We start from the raw sequence: 25236 nt of genomic DNA on the forward strand, positions 1-25236 counted from the left end.
ACTAGGGTGTGGGTGTGCTATAGTGTGTATCAACGCTAGGTGTGGGTATCAACGCTAGGATGTGGGTGACTAGTGTGGGTGTATCAACGCTAGGGTGTGGGTGTACTAGGGTGTGGGTGTATCAACGCTAGGATGTGGGTGTACTAGGGTGTGGGTGTATCAACGCTAGGATGTGGGTGTACTAGGGTGTGGGTGTACTAGGGTGTGGATGTACTAGGATGTGGGTGTACTAGGGTGTGGGTGTGCTAGAGTGTAAGTGTATCAACGCTAGGGTGTGGGTGTATCAACGCTAGGATGTGGGTGTACTAGGGTGTGGGTGTCCTAGGGTGTGGGTGTACCAGGTGGGGTGTGGTGGCAGTTTCCGGCAGGTGCTCTTCTACACGTATACACCTTTGGTCGTTCGCCTCATGTAACACCTGGGCCTCTCTACCGCCACACTCTACTACCGTACTCTACCTCCACTGCTACACTCTACTCATGCCACTACCACACTTGTCTACCACACTTTACCACCACTACCACACTCACTACCAAACTCTACCACCATTACCATACTCGACCACCACCACCACACTCTTCCACCACCACACTCTCCACTACCACCACCATTCAGCTCAAGCCTAACAAGTGTTCTGTTCTGAAGTGTTTAACTGTATATGGTTTTATCAGTGTTCATTTTATCATGTACATCTGCCACCATGTACAGTACACCATGACAGAAATTATTGGGATTATTTTTATTTTTTTATTTTTCATGTTTATTTATTTACAAAGAAATGATAATTATTGTCCTTGCATACATCAACCTTCCTTTGACCTAATAGCACTTCTACCACACCTCTACCATACCACGACCACACCTGAACCACACCTGAGTCACACCTCTACCACACATGAACCACAGAACAACCACCCCCTCTACCACACCTGAACCACATCTCTACCACACCTGAACCACACCTCTACCACACCTAAACCACACCTGAAATACACCTCTACCACACCTGAACCACATCTCTACCATACCTAAACCACACCTGAAATACACCTCTACCACACCTGAACCACATGTCTACCACACCTAAACCACACCTGAGCTGCACCTCTACCACACCTGAACCACATCTCTACCACACTTGAACCACATCACAACCTGCACCAAAATTATATATACTGACTTTTTTACTCCAGATTATAGGACTATAATCTAGTTGAATAATTTGTAATAGTATATAATGGAACGAAAAATAAATCGAAAAAAAAACATTCCTGACGTCATATGTATTTACGGTTCGTGATTGGTTGGATGCGACAATGCCGACAAAGCAGTGGATGTTATTGGTTGAGTGTTTCAGCCAATAGGATACTTTATAAATCACCAGAGACGATGATTATCTGGTGCCAATAAGTATTTTTGTGTCAGTTACTTGCGAATGTGTGTGCGTGTGTGTGTGTGTGTGTGTGTGTGTGTGTGTGTGTGTTGTGTGTGTGTGTGTGTGTGTGTGTGTATGTGTGTGTGTGTGTGTGTGTGTGTGTGTGTTTATTTACGACACACCAGACCGGAAGATACAAGACCTCATCGTTATCTACACTACAACAATTACCTATTCGTAATGGTGACGCAAATACATATAATTTCAAATACATATAATAATAATAACTGCTCTTAAATTCTGCAATCTCTCTCTCTCTCTCTCTCTCTCTCTCTCTAGCAATGCACCTTCTTTCCTCCCTCTCTCACAGCACCACCCTCTCTCTCTCTCTCTCACCCACCCTACCCCTCTACCCTCGCGCTCTAAGGCAGATCAACAACAGACAGCACAGGACAACAAAGTCAACACCGACAACAGATAGTCCAACGGGAGCAGTGCACAGCCACGGACAGACAGCAAGAGCCCGAGCGTCAGTCAGGCAGGACGGGCGTGGGAAAAGGCGTGCAGGGGAGGGAGAGAGGGCGTTGAGGAGGGAGAGGTGTGGTGGGGGGGAGGTTTGGAGAGAGGCATGGATGGAGGTACATGGGGGGGCATGGGGGTAGGAACGTGGGAAAGGGAGTGTAGGGAGGGGGCGAGAGGGAGGGGCAGGGGGAGGCATGGGGAGGGCGAGGGGAGTGAGCGTGACGGTGGCGTGTAGGAAGTTGCAAATATTTATTAAGAGGCTGTCAGGGAACACGGGAGCGGAGGCGTGCGTTACCGGCGGTCGGGGTGCGGTAAGGTGCGGCTTGTTGCGGTGCGCCGGGGGAAGGTAGGAGGAAGGGGGGTGAGTGGTTGGTAGGAGAAGGGCTGGATGGATGGAGGAGGGGTGATGGAGGGGTGTGTGGGGAGAAGAGGGGATGATGATGTAGGAATGGGAAGTGAGAGAAGAAGTGGGAAGGGAGGGTTTCAATTAGGGAGAAGAAGAGGAAGAGGGAATGGGAGGAAGATTTTTAGATGGGGAGGAGGAGGAGGAAGAGGAGAGGCCTCGAGATGGGGGAGAAGAGTGAAACTGGTAGAGGATATTGGGAGAGGAGGGGATGGGAGATAAATTCAGAGGGGAGAGAGGGAGAAGATGATGATGGATAGAGGAGGAATGGTAGGGTAGGAGAGAGAGAGAGAGAGAGAGAGAGAGAGAGAGAGAGAGAGAGAGAGAGAGAGGGGTGTTTTAAGTAGATGTAGGAAGGAATTAATTGACGTAGTGGCATGAGAGAATTTTCCCCGATTGTTAGGGGGAAAAAATAGAAGCTTGACATACTTGTGAGAATAAAAAAAAATATGAAAGAAAAAAAGGGAAAAATTGAGGAGGGAAGAATTTTAAGTGTGGGAAGAAAGTAATTGTCGTAATGGCTAGAGGTATAATTTTATCCCTGTTGTGGGGGAAAAAATGGAAATCAGGACATGGGTGGGGAAAGAATTAATCTACTTAAATATATAGGCAAGACTTTTTTCCCCTAAATTTGGAAAAAAAGTGAATCTAACGAGAATATATGGAATAAAAAGGGTCTAAGGGGCAGAAAAGGGTATCTCTCCCCTTTGTTTATGGTCCAAAGGGGCTAATGGTAATGGTCTGTAGTCTATACCGTAACTAATGGTATATCTACAACCCCCATAAACCACGCTAGTTGGATGACACGATTGTGGTAGTAGTTGTTGCGATACTGGTTATGGCCCGTGTTGATTAATGGTGGTAGTAGTGTTGATGGTGGTTAATGTGTGTGTGTGTGTGTATGTGTGTGTGTGTGTGTGTGTGTGTGTGTGTGTGTGTGTGTGTGTGTTGTATTTAGCCTCATTACGAGTACCAAGTCTCATTAACACATCAATTTGACCGTAATTAAGTTCATTAAAAGAGATTTATTGAATGCTGTGGAGACTCGATAGGAAAAGCTATTATTAATATGTATGTAAATTCAATATTTCCTTCTAACATCTGAGAGGTGTATGACTGTATGTCCAATGTATATAGTTATGTTTATTGAAAGTTTATATAGTAGGTAAATATTATATAGAATGTATTTAGATCAGTAGGAGAGAAATATTTACCAAGGAAATGAGAGAAAGTAAAGAGAAACAGTAAGAGAGAGAGAAAGAAAGATAAAGAGAGAGCTAGGTAAATATGACTGATGAATACCGTGGTACTACTTCACCTGCCTCCACACCTGTCTCACCCCTCCCCCTTCCCCTTACCCCCTCCCTAACCCTATCCTCTCCCCCCCTTACTCCCTCTCTTATTTCCCTTCTCCCTCCATCTCTCTATAAATAGTGTGGGAATCCCTTATTCTCCCTTTCTACCTCCCTAGTTTCCTCCCTATTATCCTTTAACCTTAATTCTCTCCTCCTCCTCCTCCTCCTTTGCTTTTCATATCCCTCCCTCTCCTCCTCTCCCTAATCCCTTATTCCCTTCTCCTTCTCTTTCTCCCGTATCTCTCAGTTTTCTCCTCGTTCTCTTCTTCTTAGTCCTTTATTCTCTTCTCCCGTTCCCCTTTCTCCTCCTCATCTTCCTACTCTTTCACCCCAATACATCTCCCTCTCTTATTCTCTCCCCCCTTCCCTCCTCCTTCTCCTCTTCCATCCCCCTCCTCCTCCTCTTGCATCCCCCTCCTCACCCTCTTCTTCTTCTTTATTCTTTACACATCCTCCTCCTCCTTTTATTCCTCACCCTTTCCTCCTCTTCCTACCCCTTTCCCATCCTCCCCCTTCTTCTCTTACCCCCCTTTCCTCCTCCTCTTCCCCCTCCCCACTTACTAGCTGGTAACGCCCGCCACAGTCACATGTTTATCACTACCACAGGTGATTCTACACATGTTCAGGGCTTTACCTCCCTTCCTAGTGATCTGACTGTGTAACTGACTGCTACTAACTGGAGACTAACTGACCAATTAGCCTAGTAACTGGTTGTATGAAGTGTGTAGATGACTAAAATAATTGTCTGTTGAATGTATAACTGTGTAAACTGACTAAGATAAACTGACAGGAGATTAACTGACCTAGTAAATAATATAATACCAAGGAAATGACTGTATATGATGTAGCTGACTGAAGGAATTGACTGTAGAATGTATCTGACTGGTGAAACTAACAGACCCACACTAACTGGTCATATAAATTAACTAATAATTCCCTATCTTGTAACTGTATATTACCTAGTTATATAAGTAAACTATAACATATATAACTACTATGATTAATTGTTATATACCTGCCTATACACCTGCCTATATAAGTAACTGGAATATTCCCCCAAAAATTCTAAATGATTTATAAATGGCTCATGTGTGAGACATATGTGGCTATGGTACCATATATGTGTTTTGCTGTGACGGACATTATACACACACGTTACTGAGTGCTACTGAGTTGTGTATTTATAACTAGAGCAACTCATGTATGTATGTATGTATGTATGTATGTATGTATGTATGTATGTATGTATGTATGTATGTATGTACGTATGTATGCATGTACAGTATATAAACACAATAATGGTAAAACAACATTCACATTATTATTATGGACAAACACCCAGAGGACAGCCATCACCAATACCCAACCAATAGGTGCCCATTAAAACACTACTATACAGAAGGTACACAGATGGCAACACCTCCACCAATTACAGTGAGTTAACAGTTAGCATTTATCATGACAATAAAGCCCCCCATAGCACAGCACAGAGACATAAGAGCAAGGCATCAAGTGACAGTAACACACACACATACATACATACAGTCTTACACATACACATATTACACACACTTAGATAAACACACACACACATGCTCTCTCTCTCTCTCTCTCTCTCTCTCTCTCTCTCTCTCTCTCTCTCTCACACACACACACCAGGAGTAAAGGCACCAAGCAAACGAGATATGACACACACAACTAGACATTAAATTTATAAGTAAAATCATAAAAAAAACCAAAATCTAAGTATTAAGTAGCAGAATATACTTAAGAGCAGGGAAGCAATAGGTAGTTAGGTTAACGTCAAAACAAGTTGTTGAGTTACTTACAATGCTTGTACCATGCATCTGCAAGAAGTAAACAAGGGTAAGATAAATGGTCACAAACAGGGAAATAACATGATATTATTAATCACCTGCAGATTACTTGAGAATATCTAATTAATTACCTGCATAACACCTGATAATATATAATTAATTACCAATAGACTCAAAGACAATATCATCATAAAAAAATCACTATTATTTCCCTAAAACAAACACGCATATATGAGTGAGATAGTAATAGACATCAAGAATAATGTAGAGCATAATAAAGGTCATGTTTCATAGTGATTAATGTGTTTGCTATAAGAGAAACAAGCAATATATTTACTCCAAGCATTATTCTTCAAACACTGTAAATTTCTCTGTTGAAGACCGTCTAAGATTGATTCCTTTATAATAAGATAATTATATACAATAAACTCTAATTACAGTATAACTAATTATCCCATCTATAATACTTCCATCTGTTGTTAGGTTATATTATTCCCAAAATGCATTAATATTAGTCAAGTTAAATTCCCCGGTAGCTTTCCGTAAAAAACTAAACTGTTATTATGTGTTTTGGCGATAAATTATTTGTATTGATTTTTTTAACAATAAAAATACATTTTTCATTTTTATTGTTTATTGTTTATCCTATAAAATAAAACAACATAATCAACTCTCCATATGTGCCAATGTTACATGCAAACAAAACAATTATCTTTCAACTTTCCCCATAAGAAATCTTTTCCATTTTATCAGTTTCTTTTATTTAACGAATCATCAGTTATTTTTATTATTTTTAACTAACATGTAAAAACTGCTTCATCGTTCCTTACTTTAACTTAATTCTTGTATAATTAGAATTAAAATTTTGTATCATAAGAATTAAAAATTTTATTGTAAATTATTTTTTCATCATATAAAATGTGTAGTTTTTAGATGAGTGACCTTAGACTATATTAACAATGTACCTGAATCTACCTGTAAAATCTCTAAATCTACGTAAAAAATCCCTAAATCTCCCAGAAAATTTCCTAAATCTACCTGAAAAATCCCTAAATCTACCAGAAAATTTCCTAAATCTACCTGAAAAATCCCTAAATCTCCCAGAAAATTTCCTAAATCTACCTGAAAAATCCCTGAATCTACCAATTATATATAAGACCCACAATTATAAAGACACTAGATATTGTTAAATATTTGGGAATTTTTTAATACACTTGAATGGTCTATTTTAGCATGAGATTATATTACTAAAAATAAATAGCTATTACTTGGTGGTATTATAGGAAAGAATGTGATTAAGAATAGCGTGGATGAGAGAGTAAGGATGATAAAGATGGTGGTTAGGAACACAGGAACAGTGAAAATAAAAATGGAAATGAAAAAATTATAATAGGGCAAATAGTAATGATAATACTGATAAAATAATAGTGATAATACTACTGATATTACTATTATTAATGCTACTACAGATAATAATAATAATAATAATAATAATAATAATAATAATAATCTAATTAATAGAATAATCATAATGAGAGTACTAATGACATAATGTTACTACTACTACTACTACTTCTACTACTGCTACTACTACTACTAATAATAATAATAATAATAATAATAAAAAAGAAAGAAAGACAACAAACTCATTAACTATCATCAAACGAGGTCAATTCAAGGATAATTAAAGTCATTCCTACAGCACAATAACTCTCCTGCATCAGAAAAGCCGAGTTATCGCTGTTTTCTGACGAGGTTTATATAACAAGACCAGTCGGCGTCGTTAAAGCATTTATATAGCCTTGATAACATCTGTTTTACTATAGTTATATATCACTTGGCTCATATATAATATATGCACACTGGTAATAAACCCCAGATAATAGGAGCGGTACACCCCTGACAGACACATGAGAGAGTCTCGATTATACTATTAAAATGCTTTGATGTTTGGGTGGTTTTTCGGTGTTCAGAGGAGACTTCACCCCCCCCCCCTCTTAAGATTATAATGGGGGAAATTAAGTTAATAACTGTTGATAATGTTGAAGTATATTATTGAATATGTTGTTATTATTATTATTATTATTATTATTATTATTATTATTATGACAGACACATTGCATCTCTCTCTCTCTCTCTCTCACGCGTCAACAACACCTTCAGACACCCACCGGTCCCTGGTCGCTACACTTGACAATGTTTCCTCAAAACTAGCCACAACAACTTCCTTCCTGGCTATTGACCGCCACAGTACAACGTATCAATAGACTGTTTACTTCCCTCTACTCTTCCTGTATGTGTGTGTGTGTGTGTGTGTGTGTGTCATAGACGTACAGTAGTCGTGAAGAAATTTGAATAGGTCTGAGATGTCACGGCACTAATTATTACGCTTGCACACACACACACACACATATATATATATATATATATATATATATATATATATATATATATATATATATATATATATATATATATATATATATATATATTTGGAGGAGAGAAAGAGAGAGAGTACCAAGAATCATAATTTAATCAATTCAGATAAAAATATCATTAATCTCATTATTAATTACCACCTAATGTCACCAGGTAGCGTTAATGTACAAATTAGATACGATTTAACCTTTCCACCCGAGAGAGTACGTAACATACGAATTTGTGAGAACCATGAATGTTGCATGTTGAAGAGACGGTGGCTAATGGTACTGCAACATAACATCAAACGGTGGAGGAGCCGGATGTGACCAGATAGCTAAGTGGATAAGACTTTGTATCGACCGGAATTCACGTATATACCGGATATAGTGTCTTTTCTTATATAACTATCAACGTTTTATATCATTTATATATATTATTATATCTCTAAATAGTATTGTGTGGAACTGTCTACCAGATATAATTTTTCCTATATTATATAATCGCCAAGAGGTCATTCATATACCATATTAGTTACTATATGGAACTCCCTGTTACATCGTATTTTTTCTTTAACATCCATCACATCAACTCATTCTATATTACCGTTTATCATATGAGGGTTGGCGACCACAGCCCTCCACACTAAACGTCTACGGGGTGTCTATTAATCTTGCTAACTCTATCGCTAACTTCGCTATGTTAATATATACTTTTTATTACATCATTAATGACCTTCAATCTTGTTGCTGTTTTCGTGTGACATTTTTTTGGGGGGATGCAATTTATTGTTTTATTTCCTGTCTTTTGTTAACTATTTTTTTTAGGTGTTTATTATGTGTGTTTGCTGAAGTGGAGCTTATTGTCGTCGCTGTTATTATTATTATTGTTATTATTATTATTGTTATTATTATTATTATCATTATTATTATTATTATCATTATTATTATTATTATCATCATTATTATTATACGTCCGCCCATGAGTACTCCATATAAACACATCCTCGTGATCTCAGCTCTATAGATTCTAAAATATTGAGAGAGAGAGAGAGAGACCTAATGATCAAGGGAGAGGTGTATCTTAATGCACTACCGAAAAAAATATATACCATCGTAAATTTGTAATAAAAACGGATATAAATTATTGAAAACTTAAAAGTGTATATGATTTAATATTTTTGGTTCAAATACACACAGGTAGATACACACACACACACACACACACCTACGCACTTACGCACATACATAGATAACAGACACGCACGCATACACACACACACACACACACACACAGTAATAACAAGACTACAGATTTTTCTTCCTGTATAAATATATTATATGCTGTGTATTTTAGCTAAACATTATACTCAGGTACTGTGTGTACTTACAAGGACTGTGTAGTGACACCTGACATATTCCCGCTGTACTGTACCCCAATTACTGGTGAAAATTGGGGCTCATTCTCCATTATGTTTTGTACAACCCACACACACATATACATACACGTGCATACACATACACACACACACACACACACACACACACACACACACACATACACACACACACACACACACACATACACACACTAAATCTAACCTTACCATAATTAATCCTTTCTTAACCTATCTTATCCAGTATATCTTATATAAACGTTTACATTAACACACAAGTAAATTAAGTAAAACAAGAAAATCCTTCTAATGATTAAGTTAAGCTAAAAAGAAACATATCCCATGGGCTATAAACTTCCATCAGTCATGTCAATGGAGGATTGCATTACGTTAAAACCGCTATTATGTGTATATGTTGTTTATCTTCTTATCGTGGATGCTAATGTATTTATCACCTTCATTACAATCAGGTACACATTGTATCCGTCTAGGCAGGGCCATGTGTACAGGTAATCAGGTGATATGACTTAACTCAAATAATTTATGCGCTAAGAAATATATCCATCTTACTTGGTTAAACTCACGATCTCAGGTGAACTGGATAAGCCAGGTAAGGTCTTAACACTAAACTTGTACAGGTGAGGGAGATGAGTCATGTCTGAAGTCAACTCCCTATTATGAGTTATGTTAAGTAGATGAAATTGTCCCAGTCATGTTACTACAGCAATTCTCATATTAAAGTATACAAAGTCAGTTCAGGTCAGGTTAAGGTATGCTAAATCAGTCTAAACACACTTCTATCACACTGTTTGGTGAAATAATTAAACCACTCTAGGTCACTGTCATCAAACAGTTGGGTCAATTTACTAAACCGAATTAGGCCAAGTCAGCAAATTAAGAGTTAAAGATTTAAACCCTTCACAAACCTACAACTAAAAACCCCACTGAGACACATAAACCCCCCCCAAAAAAACACATTAAAAAAAATTAAACAAAGACTCTCATTAAAACAAAAACCAAAAAAATAAATAAACCCGAACGTGTTTTACCGCAGCAGAGGCCAAGTGCAAACACGACCCCACAATTTGAAGTTGTCCGGCAGCTGGTGTCTGAACCGCATCGTAACTTACAGTCACTATCCAGCAATTCTCGAACATAACTTAGGGTCAAACTGGGCTATTGATTGGCTGGCTTAAGTCCACAGGCTCTAAGTGGAAGTGGTGAGCCAGTGAGAGCTTAATGGAGTAACACGTAAGAAGTAAGTGTGTGTGTGTGTGTGTGTGTTGGGGTGACGTCAACACAAAACATAGTGTAGTATGAAATATTGTGGAAATGAGATTAGAAATGAAAATAGTTGGGAGGGGTAGTGTGTGTGTGTGTGTGTGTGTGTGTGTGTGTGTGTGTGTGTATCCCTTCAAATCTTCCTCCTCCAGATCTCCCTCCTTCTAAATCTTCCTCCCTCATATGTCTCACCTATACCCATCTTCCCTCTGGGGTTGTCAGGTCATCCGGGCACGAAGATGACCTTTGACCCCCGTGTAGGTCTTATCTGAAGGCGTCACGTCTCAGATTCACCGGCAGGCGACAATTGTACATCTCTGTTTATTCTGCCAGTGTGTGTGTGTGTGTATGTGTGTATGTGTGTGTATGTGTGTATGTGCGTGTGTGTGTGTGTGTTGCACGAGTTCAATGATCATTTCTTTCCCTAAATACCTTCGGGGGGAAATATGGCCTCGCCTTCCTTTAATGACGATGAAGGAGTTGGAGAGAGGGACCCTGAACCCTTGATGGGGAAGGAGGGATCCTAGACCCTTGGTGGGGAAGAAGGAGGGACCCTGAACTCTTGGTGGGGAAGGAGGAGGGACCCTGAACTCTTGGTGGGGAAGGAGGAGGGACCCTGAACCCTTGTGGTCAATTTTTTGTTACTTAAAATACCTGGAGCTAATTATAAATCCACATCAGCGTTGTTTCTTGTAATGTTTTCCACCACTAAGGTACCAGACGCAGGTACTGGTGCGTCATAGGTACCTTGGTACTCTGTGTTCATGACGTCAAATCATAATTCTTTAACGTCTTCTGGTGGATTTTGCTATCATGTTGTTTTTGACGGAGAGCTGGCGGGATATGGCATAGTGTGTGTCTTGACCATTTATGACACTAAAATGGGAGTCAACCTAACCTAACCTTACCTAACCTAACCTAAACTAACCTTACCTAACCTAAACTAACTTAATCCTTACCTAACTTAACCTTACCTGACCAGACTTAACCTAACCTAACCTAACCTAACTTAATCAGGATATTTAGTAGCTTCTTATATGTGCAACGCTACTTGTTATTGTACACTAATGACAGAAAAGAAACAGGATAATAATAATAATAATAATAATAATAATAACGATAACACAACGAAAATAAAGACTGACAGTAATAATGATAATAGTAACAATAAAACTAATACTGAGAAGAAAAATAACAAAAATATAGTAATAATAACACACACCAAATAATAAAGACTAACATACAGTACACGATAACTCAGGAAATAAACAAGTATTGGATACAAAGTTTCCGAATTGCCCAGAACGTGAATTCGGAACATTTCGAAGCAAACCGCGAACCAATATTCGTACCAGAGTTTGAAGCCTCGCTGTCCGTAATAACCGAACATGGTACAACAGTATTTTCGGACAATTTGTAAATACTATATTCGAACAATATCTCGCTAAGACAGGATTGTTCAGCGATGGTGTTCAGAAATATACCAAAAGAAATGTTGTTGAAGGTATTATTATGAATTAGTAAATCAGGTGTTCAAATTAATCATATTACTGTATAGATAATTCATATATTGTATTTTCACTCATATATGGTGTTCCTTCCTCGGGTGTACGACTTAGCAAAATAAATAATTATATTTTTTTTTTTATAATAAGAAATAATATTATCTTTCAGGTGACAGACAAAGACAGACATTCCAGATAGTCTAAGTGTGTTTATTTTGACCTAAGACCAGACAAATAGACAGACACAGATACAGACAGACAGAAAGACAAACACAGACATATAGAAAGACAGACAGACAGACAGACAGACAGACCGACAGACAGACAGACAGAGATAAGCAGCCAGGCAGATAATTCGAACTATTCTGACCACACGACTGATAATTAATGTTCCCCGTGATAATTTTAATGTGTTTAAACTATTTTATCTGTAAGACGCTGTAGAGTGTACGGCACTTGAAGAAGCTCAAGCACGCGCGTGAGGAGGGTACGCACGCAGATAACATATACTTAAAAGTAATAGACGCACAGGGAACACACGTGATTCAGAGGATGCACGCAATTAAGGGAACGTATATATCTGATAGATGCACGCAATTAAGGGAGCGTATATATCTGATAGATGCACGCAATTAAGGGAACGTATATAGATGATAGATGCACGTAATTAAGGGAACGCATATAGATGATAGATGCACGCAATTAAGGAAACTCATATGGTTAATAGATGCACGGAAATTATATATTAATGCAAATGAATGATAAATATACGCGAATATTTGACGAACGCAATTAACAGACGCACGCAAATTATAGATCTACGCGAATAATTGACGAATGCAATTTATAAACGCACGCATTTAGAAAACTACCGTAAGTAATACACACACAGATAATAAGAAAACGCAAAAGAAAGTCACAACTAAATAATAGTCACACACAAATGATAAATGAATACAGATGATGAGGGGACGCACGCAAGAGACACACGCACTTAACAGACGAACGTATTTTGCAAACACGCGCAAAAAATACACTCGCTCAAATAATTAAAGCATGTGAGGGGACGCACGCAAACAATAAACAAACGCACACAAGAAACTGACGAACGCAATTAATAGGCACATGCAATTAATTAATGTCCGCAAATGATATACGCATGTGGAGGGGCGAGAAAATGCACGCAATTATTACACGCACGCAAATGATAGACATATACAAGGGACGAGGGGACGCACGCAGACAATTGACTTATGTAACTAAAGTGGTGCACGCAAATTGGTAAATGCACGCGAGTGAGGGGAGGTACGCAATTAGGCGACGTACAGTATAGTGGGGTTAACGCATATACGGACCAGGAGGGAAACGAAGGTCTTATATACGCAATTGGTACTCAAGGAATAGAATGAGAGAGAGAGAGAGAGGCAAATATGAGAACACACACACACACACACGCACACACAGGTCAGTTGATTATTTCACATAAGGAAAGCACACACATACTGTATATGAAGGTGTGTGTGTGTGTGTGTGTGTGTGTGCTTAGTCTCCTTATGGTTACAAAGAGACAATAGAGAGAGATGAAGAGAGAAAGAAAAACAAAGATAGAAATTAAAATAAGAGAGAAAGAGAAAGACAGACAGACAAAGATAGAGAGAGAGAAAAAAGGTTAACAAAGTACCGTGACCTCCCCTCCCCAAAAAAATCCCTCACTCAAAATTATAAACAAACAACATCCACCAGTCAAATCAAGAGAGGCAGGTCCTGGACAAAACCAAAAAAACGAATGAAAATAAGAGGACTAATCATACCATAAATAGGTTGAGGATTTATAGACATTTGCACACATACGCGAAGTGAAGGTAAATGTCTTTTTTGTGTTTATTTAACCCCCCATTTCTGCCTTTCCTGACCTGACTTATGGATGTGTTTTTTCTTTGTGTTGAGAGCGATGTTTTTTTTTTAAAGGTTTTAATTAATTTATTGTTATTGTTTTTATTTTGGTTATTTTTGTATTATTATTGTTGTTTTATTAATATTATTATTATTATTATTATTATTATTGATTTCTGCTAACATTGGTATTATTATTGTTATTTCATATTTTCATTATTATTAGTAGTGTGGCTATTGGGGGAGGCTGGAGGCCACGTTAAAAAAATAAATAAATAAAAAATAGTGTTGGTAGTAGTAGTAGTAACAATAGCAACAGTGATAGTGATTAGTGTTATATATTGCACATTAATATTACTAATATTATTAGCATGTGTAAGACGTATGTATGTCTGTTTGTATGAATATAAAGTGAATAAATAGCAGTGAGTAAGAGATGAATCGAACACCCGATAGTACCCCGAACAATTGGACCCAGCAGCTCATTAAATTGGATCGTAATTGTAATTGACCTATTTTAAATACCTTTATGAGTGTTAGGTTAGGTTAGGTTAGATAAACGCATCCGTATGATTGTTAAGCTCCAGCCGTGAACGTCGTGGGAAGGATAGCGCAATCAGCAGAACGGGAGGCGAACGCGAACGGCTGTGTGATTATTGCGGTGATTTGTATTCCATTTAAATTCGCTGTTTTGTTGTCAATTGTTACTCTGTCTATATCTGTCTCTTTATCTGTCTGTCTGCCTGTCTGTCTCTCACTCGTCTCATTGAACACAAACACATTCACACACATATTTTCTCGTCCCCCCCACACATGCACCACGTGAACACCACACCACCCGGTGTCTCCATGACCCCGTGAGGCCCTTCATCTCAACACCTACGGACGAGTTACTGAACCACAAGACCCATGTGACCTCACACAGTATGGCAAGAGACCAGCCCGGACCAACAGCTGTAAACTATATTAATTTGTATGTTCAATTCATGTTCCTTCTCCTTTCATGAAGTAATGAAAGCTTTTGTTAAACGACCCACCCACCCCATGTCTTTGTATGTAATAAGTCATTTTTGTCTAATGTATATTTTCAGCCTTCGGGCTGCAGAACTTTTTTCAATATACCGTTAATTATTATTATTATTATCATTACTATTATTATTTACACACACACACACACACGTTACAGTAGTACAATATATTGATGCTATAATGTATTACTACGTCTCAACACTTTAGATTATTAAGGGCGTATGTGACGTTAGTAAATACACCAGCTCTCAACAATTAAACATCAAGAGAGAGAGAGAGAGAGAGAGAGATTACACAGTGGTATCATCCAGAGATAACGAGATAACGAGTCACCAGGTGGACTGTGGCCTACCAGGAGCAGGTCCAAGTGTTAATGAGGGCTACTACGACTACTACTATTACTACAGCTGATACTACTACTACTACTACTCTGCTACTACTACTACTGCTATTACTACTGGTAATAATAATAATAATAATAATAATAATAATAATAATAATAATAAAATAAACAGATGTGAATGAAAACAGTTAGCCAGTTAGCCTCTGGGGTATATGATGGAGGTGACTGTGTGACTGTATATAGTGCACTAAGAGACGACAGTCCATTAAAATGACTGTCAACCATCCCTACCTCCCCCAGTCCGCCTTAACCAATCACGTGACGGGAAGGTGCTGCGTAACGCTCCATAATTGACCAATAGTGAATATAAGATACGAGAAACGGTATATATATATAAATACATATAAAAGTACCCGGTGTATATATAAAATATTTTCAAATTTAATGAGGATTTATGGGGGGGAATATATACGTTTTCATTAGCAGTTTGGGACGCAGTGGGGGGCGGGGAGCGGAGGTGAGTGAGTGGAAATAAATGGTCGGCAGGAACTAATGTTTCTCGTGTATTAATTAGCACTGAATGTTGAGTGTTTTTTAGCTAGTGAGGAAGACCCGTGTGAACCTGTAGTCAATGATGGGTGTGCGTGTGCGTGTATGTGGGTGTATATGCGTGTATGAGTGTTTATGTGTGTATATGTGTAAGTGTGTGTACGGAATGTCCATGCTTGTGTCTATGTGTGTGTGTGTGTGTATATGTGAGTGTTTATGTGTGTGTGTGTGTGTTATTAATATCAATAACGTTTATACCTCATGTGACTCGTTGAACTAAACCATCAGTGAAATACACAACGGATCCGTACATTAAGGGGAAGTGACCCCAGGCCGGGTCTTTGTCAACAGTGCAGCTGATAACAGGTACACGTGTCTCCCTCCGCCCCTCCCTCCTGATATCAGCAGCCGCCGGAGACAAAGATAACACGTACGCCCCTGAAGAACCCCCTCCCCTCCCCTGGTCCTCTGTCGATCACTGGAAAGACAAAATTATTGACGGTGATGGAGGACGGTGATGGCCACGGCCGTGCGGGGGAGGGCCTGCTGAGGTCCGTGTCGCTCTGCCGTGGCCATCATCTAACACTCCCGTCACTGTATGGTCGGTACTTAATAGCTAGGAAGGGGTCGTCCGTGATCACGTACTACCTATAACACGGTAACAAGAGAGAACTGGTGAGCTACATACTATAGTACGTGAAGGCTGCAGGGTGGTGGTCTATCACCCTGGGGTACGTACCATCTCTGGGCGGCGAGGGGCACTGCACGGGCGCGTACGGCCCCATGTGATAGCCGTAGGACCCCTGGGGGTACATGGGCGGGAAGCCGTAGCCGGGAGCATTGTACTGGGCTGTCTGCTGGTAGCCAAGGGGCTGGGCGTAAGGCGGCGTGGTCATCGTCATGATCTTGTGGCGGCCACTTGTCAAGGATCCTGGTGGTGCGGGGCGTGTATGGCCCTTACCCCGCCATCAGGAGGCACTGGCGTGTTTTGGTGGCACTGTGGGCTCCCCGGCACTGTATATGGAGTGTGGCGGAGGTAAGACTCAGTTCGTCAAGGTTCACAAGCACTGTTCCTCACAAGCACGGCGCACACATGGTGCAGCAGCCAACAAGCACAATAAAAATGTCATGTGTAGCGGGGCCCATGTGGGTCAGACGGCGGGTACGGGCGGGGCAGCAGCGGCGGCCATGTGGGCGCGGGTGGCGGGGTACACGGGGGCGTGGCGAGGCCCGGGGCTGGGACGGGGACGACGTGCCCAGGGGCTAGGGCCTCCCTAGGGTCCAACCAGCACGCCGCCGCTGCGGGTGGTGGGTCGGGGCTGGTCCACGCAGGTTAGTGGGAGGGCACGCACACGCACACTCTCCTGTCACTTGGCTGCACCCGACACACCGCTGCAGGCGTTGGCAGGCTAGTTTATGTAGCCGTTACGTTGTTACATACACGCGCGTGTAACACTCACGGCAAAGTCCACCAGACTGACATGTAATTCCTGACAAGGCTTAATACTTCCTTTACAACAGGTACACACACTAGACAGCAAGAGGCTCCACCCCCACGATAACCTGAGCCAATCACGCTTACGCTCCTCCCCTTGGAAACAAAACTCGCCCTCAGAGTGGCTGTGTTTGGCCTCGCTCCGCCCCTTTGTGTACTTCTCTCGTCAATCAACTTTACGACTAGTTTAAGCTCCGCCCCTGTAGTCAGCCTTTGTTGCTTCGGCGTGGCAAGTTCTCCAACAGATCTTCATTATATTAATTGTTAATCAAGCCACGGTAATCCAATTTCCCCGAACTAGTAAACAGTTATATTTTCTATCAGTGACACGGCGACATAACCACGGACACAAATTCAACTCGGGTGGAGAAATCGGTCAACAAATCTCTCCGGAGGAACCTGGCAGCTTGACGGCGGGGTAGGCGTGGCTCTAAGCTTTTGACTGGGAATGTATCAGAGACTCTTTGCTCTTTTCATCAAAACGTAACACAGAAGCGGTTCCATGCAAGCCTGTCCATTTAAGGGGACTCTCCCACCCAACACCGCCTAGCGAGATGGGTACCTGCCTTTATACGTAACCTTGCCTTTTGAATATATAATGAGCGCCACCGTCTGGAAGCATCGCCTCTTAGGTTTTCATAAGTCACTATAATCTTCATTCTCTCTCTCTCTCTCTACGGTTCATTTTCTTTCTTATCTTTATCATTATTTCCTTTATTTATTTATTTTATTTAGTGTGTGTTAATTCCTCATCATCGGGGACATGGACGGTAAGTCTTTAATTCTGTAATTTAAATGTGTGTTGCTACAGAGAGACAGAAGAGAGATAGGAGACAGAGAGAGAAGAGACAGGAGAGATATTCAGGGGTTTGTTTACATCGCGTCAACCTTTAAGTCTTCCCAATTTTCTTTGATCAAAATTAAGGTCCTCTTTTTTTTTTCTTTTTTTCCCGCGGGGTGTTGCGCGTCTCTCTGTGATTATTATTAACTTTTACATAATTTACTCCTAGGGATAATCTCTCATCTCTCCCCCTCCCTCACCCCCCTCTGACCAGTTCACCGAGAAACCAGTTTTTTTTTGTCTCTCTCTCTCTCTCTCTCTCTCTCTCTCTCTCTCTCATTCTCTATCTCTCTCTCTATTTCGTTACAGTGCTTAACCCATTCTCTCTCATTCCATCTATCTCCTCCCTCTCTCTCTCTCTCTCTCTCTCTCTTTCTTTCTTTTTTAATGTCTAATCCTCTCTCTCTCTCTCTTTGCAGTGCTTAACCCACTCTATCTCTCTCTTTCTCTCTCTCTCTTTACAAAGCTTAACCCATTCTCTCTCTCTCTCTCTACTTAATCTTTGACACCATTATCTTCATCTTGAGTTACAACACACTATCAACACCTCATTATTTACGTGTTATTTTGCCTCTACCTGTCTGTGAGTTACTGTACTGTGCCTGTACCTGCGTCTGTCTCAGTAATGTACCTATGATGTAACATATGTCTGTATCTTTGTCTGTGTTTGATCTGCTGTACTTTCACCTGTCCTCGCACCTGTGTTTTTTACCTGTACTTCATTAGTCATGTTCTTACACCATTGTCTGTACCCCAACTGACATCTGTACCTCGAAATATATATACCTGTACCTGTACCTGTACTTAAACCTGTGTATGTACTCATAATCATACCTGTAATAACACCTGTACCTGGACTTCAACTTACCTTATTGTACCTGGACTCACAATTGATTTTTGTGTAAATAAATTGACTGAAGTTGATTTTGCTCTCAAAGTTAAGTATTTTTTACTTATTACTGGTTATTAATATTATTTTTATTATTTTTATTTATTATTATTTTTTTTTTTTTTTTTAATTATTTATATTGTTATTATTATTATTATTATTATTATTATGAACGTAATTATTATCGCTATCATTATTATTATTATTATTATTATTATCATTTTATTTTATTATAATTTTTATATATCAACTTATTTTTGAGGGGACTACTGTACAATCATTATAACTATTTTATTGTTAAATAATAATTAAGTTAGTATCTTATTAGTTAAATTGTATAATAATTAAATAATGATTTTTTTTTGCTAATTAATGATTTACTTGTTGAGTGACTGAGTGTGACACATACACACAATCACACACACACACACACATCCACCCACGTTATGTGTGTGTGTGTGTGTGTGTGTGTGTGTGTGTGTGTGTGTGTGTGTGTCTGTCTTTGTCCCTTTGGATCTCTGTCTGTGTCTCTCTCTATAAATACTTTCAGTGAAATCTTGGTTCATTACCCTCGTGTTCGGGAACGGGAGTGAGGGTATTGGAATCGCTTTCTACGTGTGTGTGTGTGTGTGTGTGTGTGTAAATTAAACCCAACAGCCTGACTCACAAGGGTGTGGCTGTGACTGTGTGACCATAAATCAACTGTGAGAGATGACAGTTCTATGTCGGTTAGCGGAGGAACGCGCGCGCACACACACACACACACACACACACACACACACACACACACACACACACACACACACACACCTTTCTCTAATGAAGGATTTTGTTAAACCACCAATGTATGTAATAAGTCATTTATGTCCAATGTATATTTTCAGCCTTCGGGCTGCAGAACGTTTTCAATAAACCGTCAATTATTATTATTATTATTATTACACACACACACACGACAGGTTGTACAGACATGTAATTACGAATATCATCATCTAATATATATATATATATATATATATATATATATATATATATATATATATATATATATATATATATATATATATATATATATATCCACCACCACTTGTCACAATATATAAAGTAACACGATGTAATACATTCCTTTAATTCTATATAATAATCGAAAGAAAGAAAAAATCAAATTTACTCATCAATAAAAAGTAAACAATCTTCTGGTCATGTCAGGAGTGAGGTGAGCATGTTGAAGTGATCCCCATGTAGAAAGGATGTAGTAAAGTCATGTTTATAAGATCCCATTATCCAAAGACTTCAAGAAACACGTGAACAGTGGCCTTCTTTTAGTTTTTTCACCTGATGATCAAACCCCCTATAACTACCTGGTGGGGTGGGGTTAGGTTAGGGTAGGTTAGATTACAATAGGTTAGGTTCGTTTAGATTAGGCTTGGTCAGGTTAGATTAGATTAGGTTAAATTAGGTTAGGTTAGTTTAGGGTAGTTTAGGTTACGTTAGATTAGAATTGGGGCGTTTAATCCCCCAGACGAAATGATCTGGGGTGCCTAATCTTCACGTGATTCGACTTCAACATTTAGGTAGATCTATAGAATAAGAAGCAGCAATGATATGGCTGAGGAAGGAAGGAGGACTGAGAACGCTACTCAAAATAATCGTCTCGGTAAACCCCCTATATAGGCGAGGTTCAATACTTTACAACACGGGAAGGAAGACCAAACACCTGGTAACTAATAAGCATTACTTTACACCTGTTCATAAATTAGTCTAAATAAATAATCAAAGTAAAATCATGTATGTTAAACGCCACGACTGAATAACAAAATGTAAACAAAACTTATGGCTATTCAATACTTAATAGTCGCAGGGAAGGAAGGACACGGGGAAGGAGAGAGTAGACAGGATTTTGAACACACTTTACGAGGTGTTATGGCTGGCGATGGTAAACACGAGGAGGAACAGGGAACAGGACTTGTAAGATCAACTCATCAAAGAACTAAGAAGGAAAGTCCTCAATGGATTTCCTGGATGTCAGAAAATACCCAGAAAAACATTAATTTTTGTGTGTTTTAGATGAGGTTATAGGAAGTATAGTGTGTGTGTGTGTGTGTGTGTGTGTGTGTGTAGGCTATGTATTTGTGTGTATGTGTGTGTGTCTATATATCCATACTGTCACATTAAAAAATCATAAAGGCCTATAACTTCATAACCAAATAATTCATCAACCAAAATATATTATACAAAAAAATCAAAATACATCGAATAAAAAAAAATAAACAAAAAATACACCCCCGTTCCCTATTCCCACATGCTGCTTGATAGGACACACCAGTAGACATGATACACCAAATGTTCGTGACAAGTCGATGTTCTTTGACTCAGTGACGTGAGACGGACCTTTAATTTATGTCTCCTACGCCTTTGTCATAGACGGAAGTAATACCGAGTTAACGTAAAGTTACAGACAACTGGGGATATCTTCTGTAGACTAAAATAAACGAGAAATTCTATTAAAAAAGTGACGAATATGAATGAAAACTGAATACATTTTCGAGAGACGCAAAAAAAATACAATTCCCTTAAAAAAATAACGAAAATGAGTGAAAAACAGAGATGGAAAAATATAAATCAATCTTCATTACGTCAACAAGTTATAATTTACTCGTAGTTTCCCGCTTGTAATTATTGAATGACTTAACAGTAATGAATAATAAGGATGAAATATGGGAAGTTATACAAGACGTGACTCAATTATTTATTCGCGCGGTTTGTTGGTGTCTTGGTGAGTCGTACAGTGGCGGGTGAGTCAAACAATAATATTTTTATAGAGGTGTATTTCGAACCCGTCTTCCAAACCTTAATTAATCTGATTCGAAACACTGAAACGATTAGCCATAAAGATTAAGAGGCTTTTCGAAACATGCTTGATACGGCTTCGAAACATTGAAACGAATATTTATGATGTTTAGTAGCTGTCCGATCACTCTTTGAATCAGCTTCGAAACATTGAACCGAATTCCCATGTTATCAGATTGACTTTTCCTGAGAATAATACTGACAGCAATTGGACACCTGAATCTTATTTCGAGATGGAGTTAAGTGTCCGAATCTAAAGTCTATAATGTTTGAAAGATTTATCAATAAACAACAGTGAAATGGTTATTATTCTTAATACAGTAAAACTATCGATAAATTATAGGAGATGTGATAATTATTCCTGATAATATTGGCCAATATCAGTAATTATATACAGTTATACGATGATTATTGGTCTTTCAAAAATATATATCTGATAAACTAAAATAAGGTAATGCTAGTAAATTATAGAGACGAATAAAAGGTCATTAATCATAACAAAATAAGCCAATAACAGTAATTATAGTCAACGGTAAGATTATTATCATTTATCTTAGAAAAAATTACGCAATAGAGAAATTATATAATAAACAAATATAAAATAAAATTTATTTCAATAGAATAAGTCAATATCCGTAAATTATAAACATAAATAAAAAATTTCATTAATACGGTAAAAAATAACCTAATTATATTAATTACAGAGAAAACTGAAGTAATTACTAAACAAGAAAAAATATACTCTTTTAATTATTCATACAACTTAAAAATTTTAATTAACTTTGATAAATAAGATAATATTAGTAAATAGATTAGTGTGAAAGTAATTAATGAATAGTAATACAACACAGAGCTACAGGGTGTCTCAGAAAAATGTACACACACACACACACTGGCTTACAGATTTGGGTGGTGATCGCGTGAAGGATTTTAACACATCAGCCATAGTCTCAGTTGTTTATATGTGAGGACTCGGCCACAGGTGAGGACTCGGCCACAGGTGAGGACTCGGCCACAGGTGAGGACTCGGCCACAGGTGAGGACTCGGCCACAGGTGAGGACTCGGCCTGAGTCAGGTCACAGACTCGGCCTGAGTGAGGGACTCGGCCTGGGTGAGGGACTCAGATGAGGACTCGGCCTGAGTCGAGGACTCAGCCTGGGTGAGGACTCGGCTGGTGAGACTCACCTGGAGTGAGGACTCGGCCACAGGTGAGGACTCGGCCACAGGTGAGGACTCGGCCACAGGTGAGGACAACGTCGACATGAATAATGGACAGTACATTTAATATGGACAGTTAATATGGACCGTAAAGTTAATATGGACAGTAAAGTTAATATGGATAGTTAAGCTAAAATAGACAGTTATTTTGGACATTTCAGTTCATATGGAAATTTAATATGGACAGTTCAGTTAAAATGGACAGTCAATTTAACATATACAGCTCTAAGTAACTCGGCCTTAACATACGATTTAACAGTGGACTATCCTTGAATGTTAGAATGTGTTTTATTTTTAACATTCTAGTAATAAAAAGAGCCAATAAAACCTGGCTATTATCTGTGTTGAGTTTGTATATACAGGAGGAACTATCCCTCACAACGAGATGTTATATCAGTCAGGTCAGGAAGGTTAGGATATTAAGTTGATTAGACACAGGTAAAAATATGATCTTGTGAATTATTTAAGAGATGGGGGTAAAGTTCTTCATATTGTTCAAGTTACACAGTGAGGATCAACTACACTACACTGCACGACACGACGCACGACAAGACGCACGACACGACTCACTACGTGCACTACGACGCACTGACGCACGAGCACTGCGACGTACGGCGACGCACGACGACGCACGCCACGACGCACGACGACGCACAACGACGCACTACTCGACGCACGACGACGCACTACACGACGTACGACACGACGTCCGACACGACACTACACGACACTACACGACGCACGACACGACGCACTACACGACGCACTACACGACGCACGACACGACACTACTATAGATGTTTTTAATGCCCCAGGAAGCTAAATGAAAATATTTGTATACTAAAGGACTAACCCGGCTTTTCACCCTACCAAATTTCAGCTTTCTGTCTTCAAAAATGTGGACATGTACAGTGAACACACACACACACACACACACACACACACACACACACACACACACACAGAATACAATCTTGTCACAGAGTCCAAAGTCAAAGTGATTACAATTTCAAATCAGTGTAGTTGTTCCTGAAGGTCGTTAGTATAGTGCATCCTAAATTGTCAGTGTGTTGGTAAATAATTTTTTTTCAGGATAACTTATGTGGTTTTCATTATATTTACAGTAAACAGATAATATTCTTAGTATTGAAATTAAACCTGTGAAAAAAATATAGTCTGCTTTGGTTAGGTTAGGTTAGGTGTTTAAATTTAAAAATAATTGACGAATACGAAAATAATTAATATTGTTCATTAAAATTTCATGTTCCACTGTTCATAAATTCATTAAAATAGAACAAATAAGAACAATGTGTGGTGTTCGTCAAAAGAATATATTAATAATTAGACAAAAAGAGTAAAGACAAATTATCAAAATACGACTATTTACACCCCAATCATCTTGTAGTGATTCATATAAGGTTCGAAAAGTGATTCAAAGTCTCACTAAACATCAAAACGAATCCCTAAAAAAAAAATCATCGATAAATAAGACCAAAACAATTAAAAACTATAAAAAAGAAATAGATAAGGAGATAGATAAATAAATAAACAGATAGCTAGACAAAAAAAGAAATATAGATAAATAAGAGAGAGGAACTTAGAGTATTAAGTGGACTCAGTCTCTCATTACTGCTCTGTCCTCGTCTCGACTCCCTGACGTGAAGCGCCTATTACTGTCCTCAGTTAGGCTTCATTACGTAATTTATTTATTATTCTGAAGTCTTCTGTTGTCAAGCTGAGTGTAAGACCATGATCAGACTATCTTATTTACTACGAACCTCATACATAAAATACATACATACATACATACATACATACATACATACATACATACATACATACATACATACATACATACATACATACATACATACATACCTTCTTACATACATACATATATACATACAGTACACTTTGCTAAGGTAAGGTAAGGTAAGGTTAGGTTAGGTTAGGTTAGGTTAGGTTAGGTTACGTTAGGTAAGGTTAGGTTAGGTTAGGTTAAGTTAGGTAAGCACCATAATTCAACAGTGGTATCAAGGTGTATTGCACTCTGGTAAG

General features: G+C 38.8%; 1 protein-coding gene across 1 annotated transcript in view; it reads right to left on the reverse strand.

Annotated features, from left to right (window-relative positions):
* Positions 1-17371, reverse strand: part of LOC121872934 (homeotic protein distal-less-like) — an 81525-nt gene extending 64154 nt beyond the window's left edge. The window contains exons 1-2 of the mRNA XM_042376068.1: positions 16624-17371; positions 5483-5500 (exon numbers count right to left, since the gene is read on the reverse strand). Of these exons, the coding sequence (XP_042232002.1) occupies positions 5483-5500; positions 16624-16786 (181 nt within the window). The 5' untranslated portion in view covers positions 16787-17371. The remainder of the gene's footprint in view (positions 1-5482; positions 5501-16623) is intronic.
* Positions 17372-25236: the final 7865 nt, after the last annotated feature.

Source organism: Homarus americanus, unplaced genomic scaffold, assembly GCF_018991925.1.
Source record: "Homarus americanus isolate GMGI-L3 unplaced genomic scaffold, GMGI_Hamer_2.0 scaffold11022, whole genome shotgun sequence".
NCBI lineage: Eukaryota > Metazoa > Arthropoda > Malacostraca > Decapoda > Nephropidae > Homarus > Homarus americanus.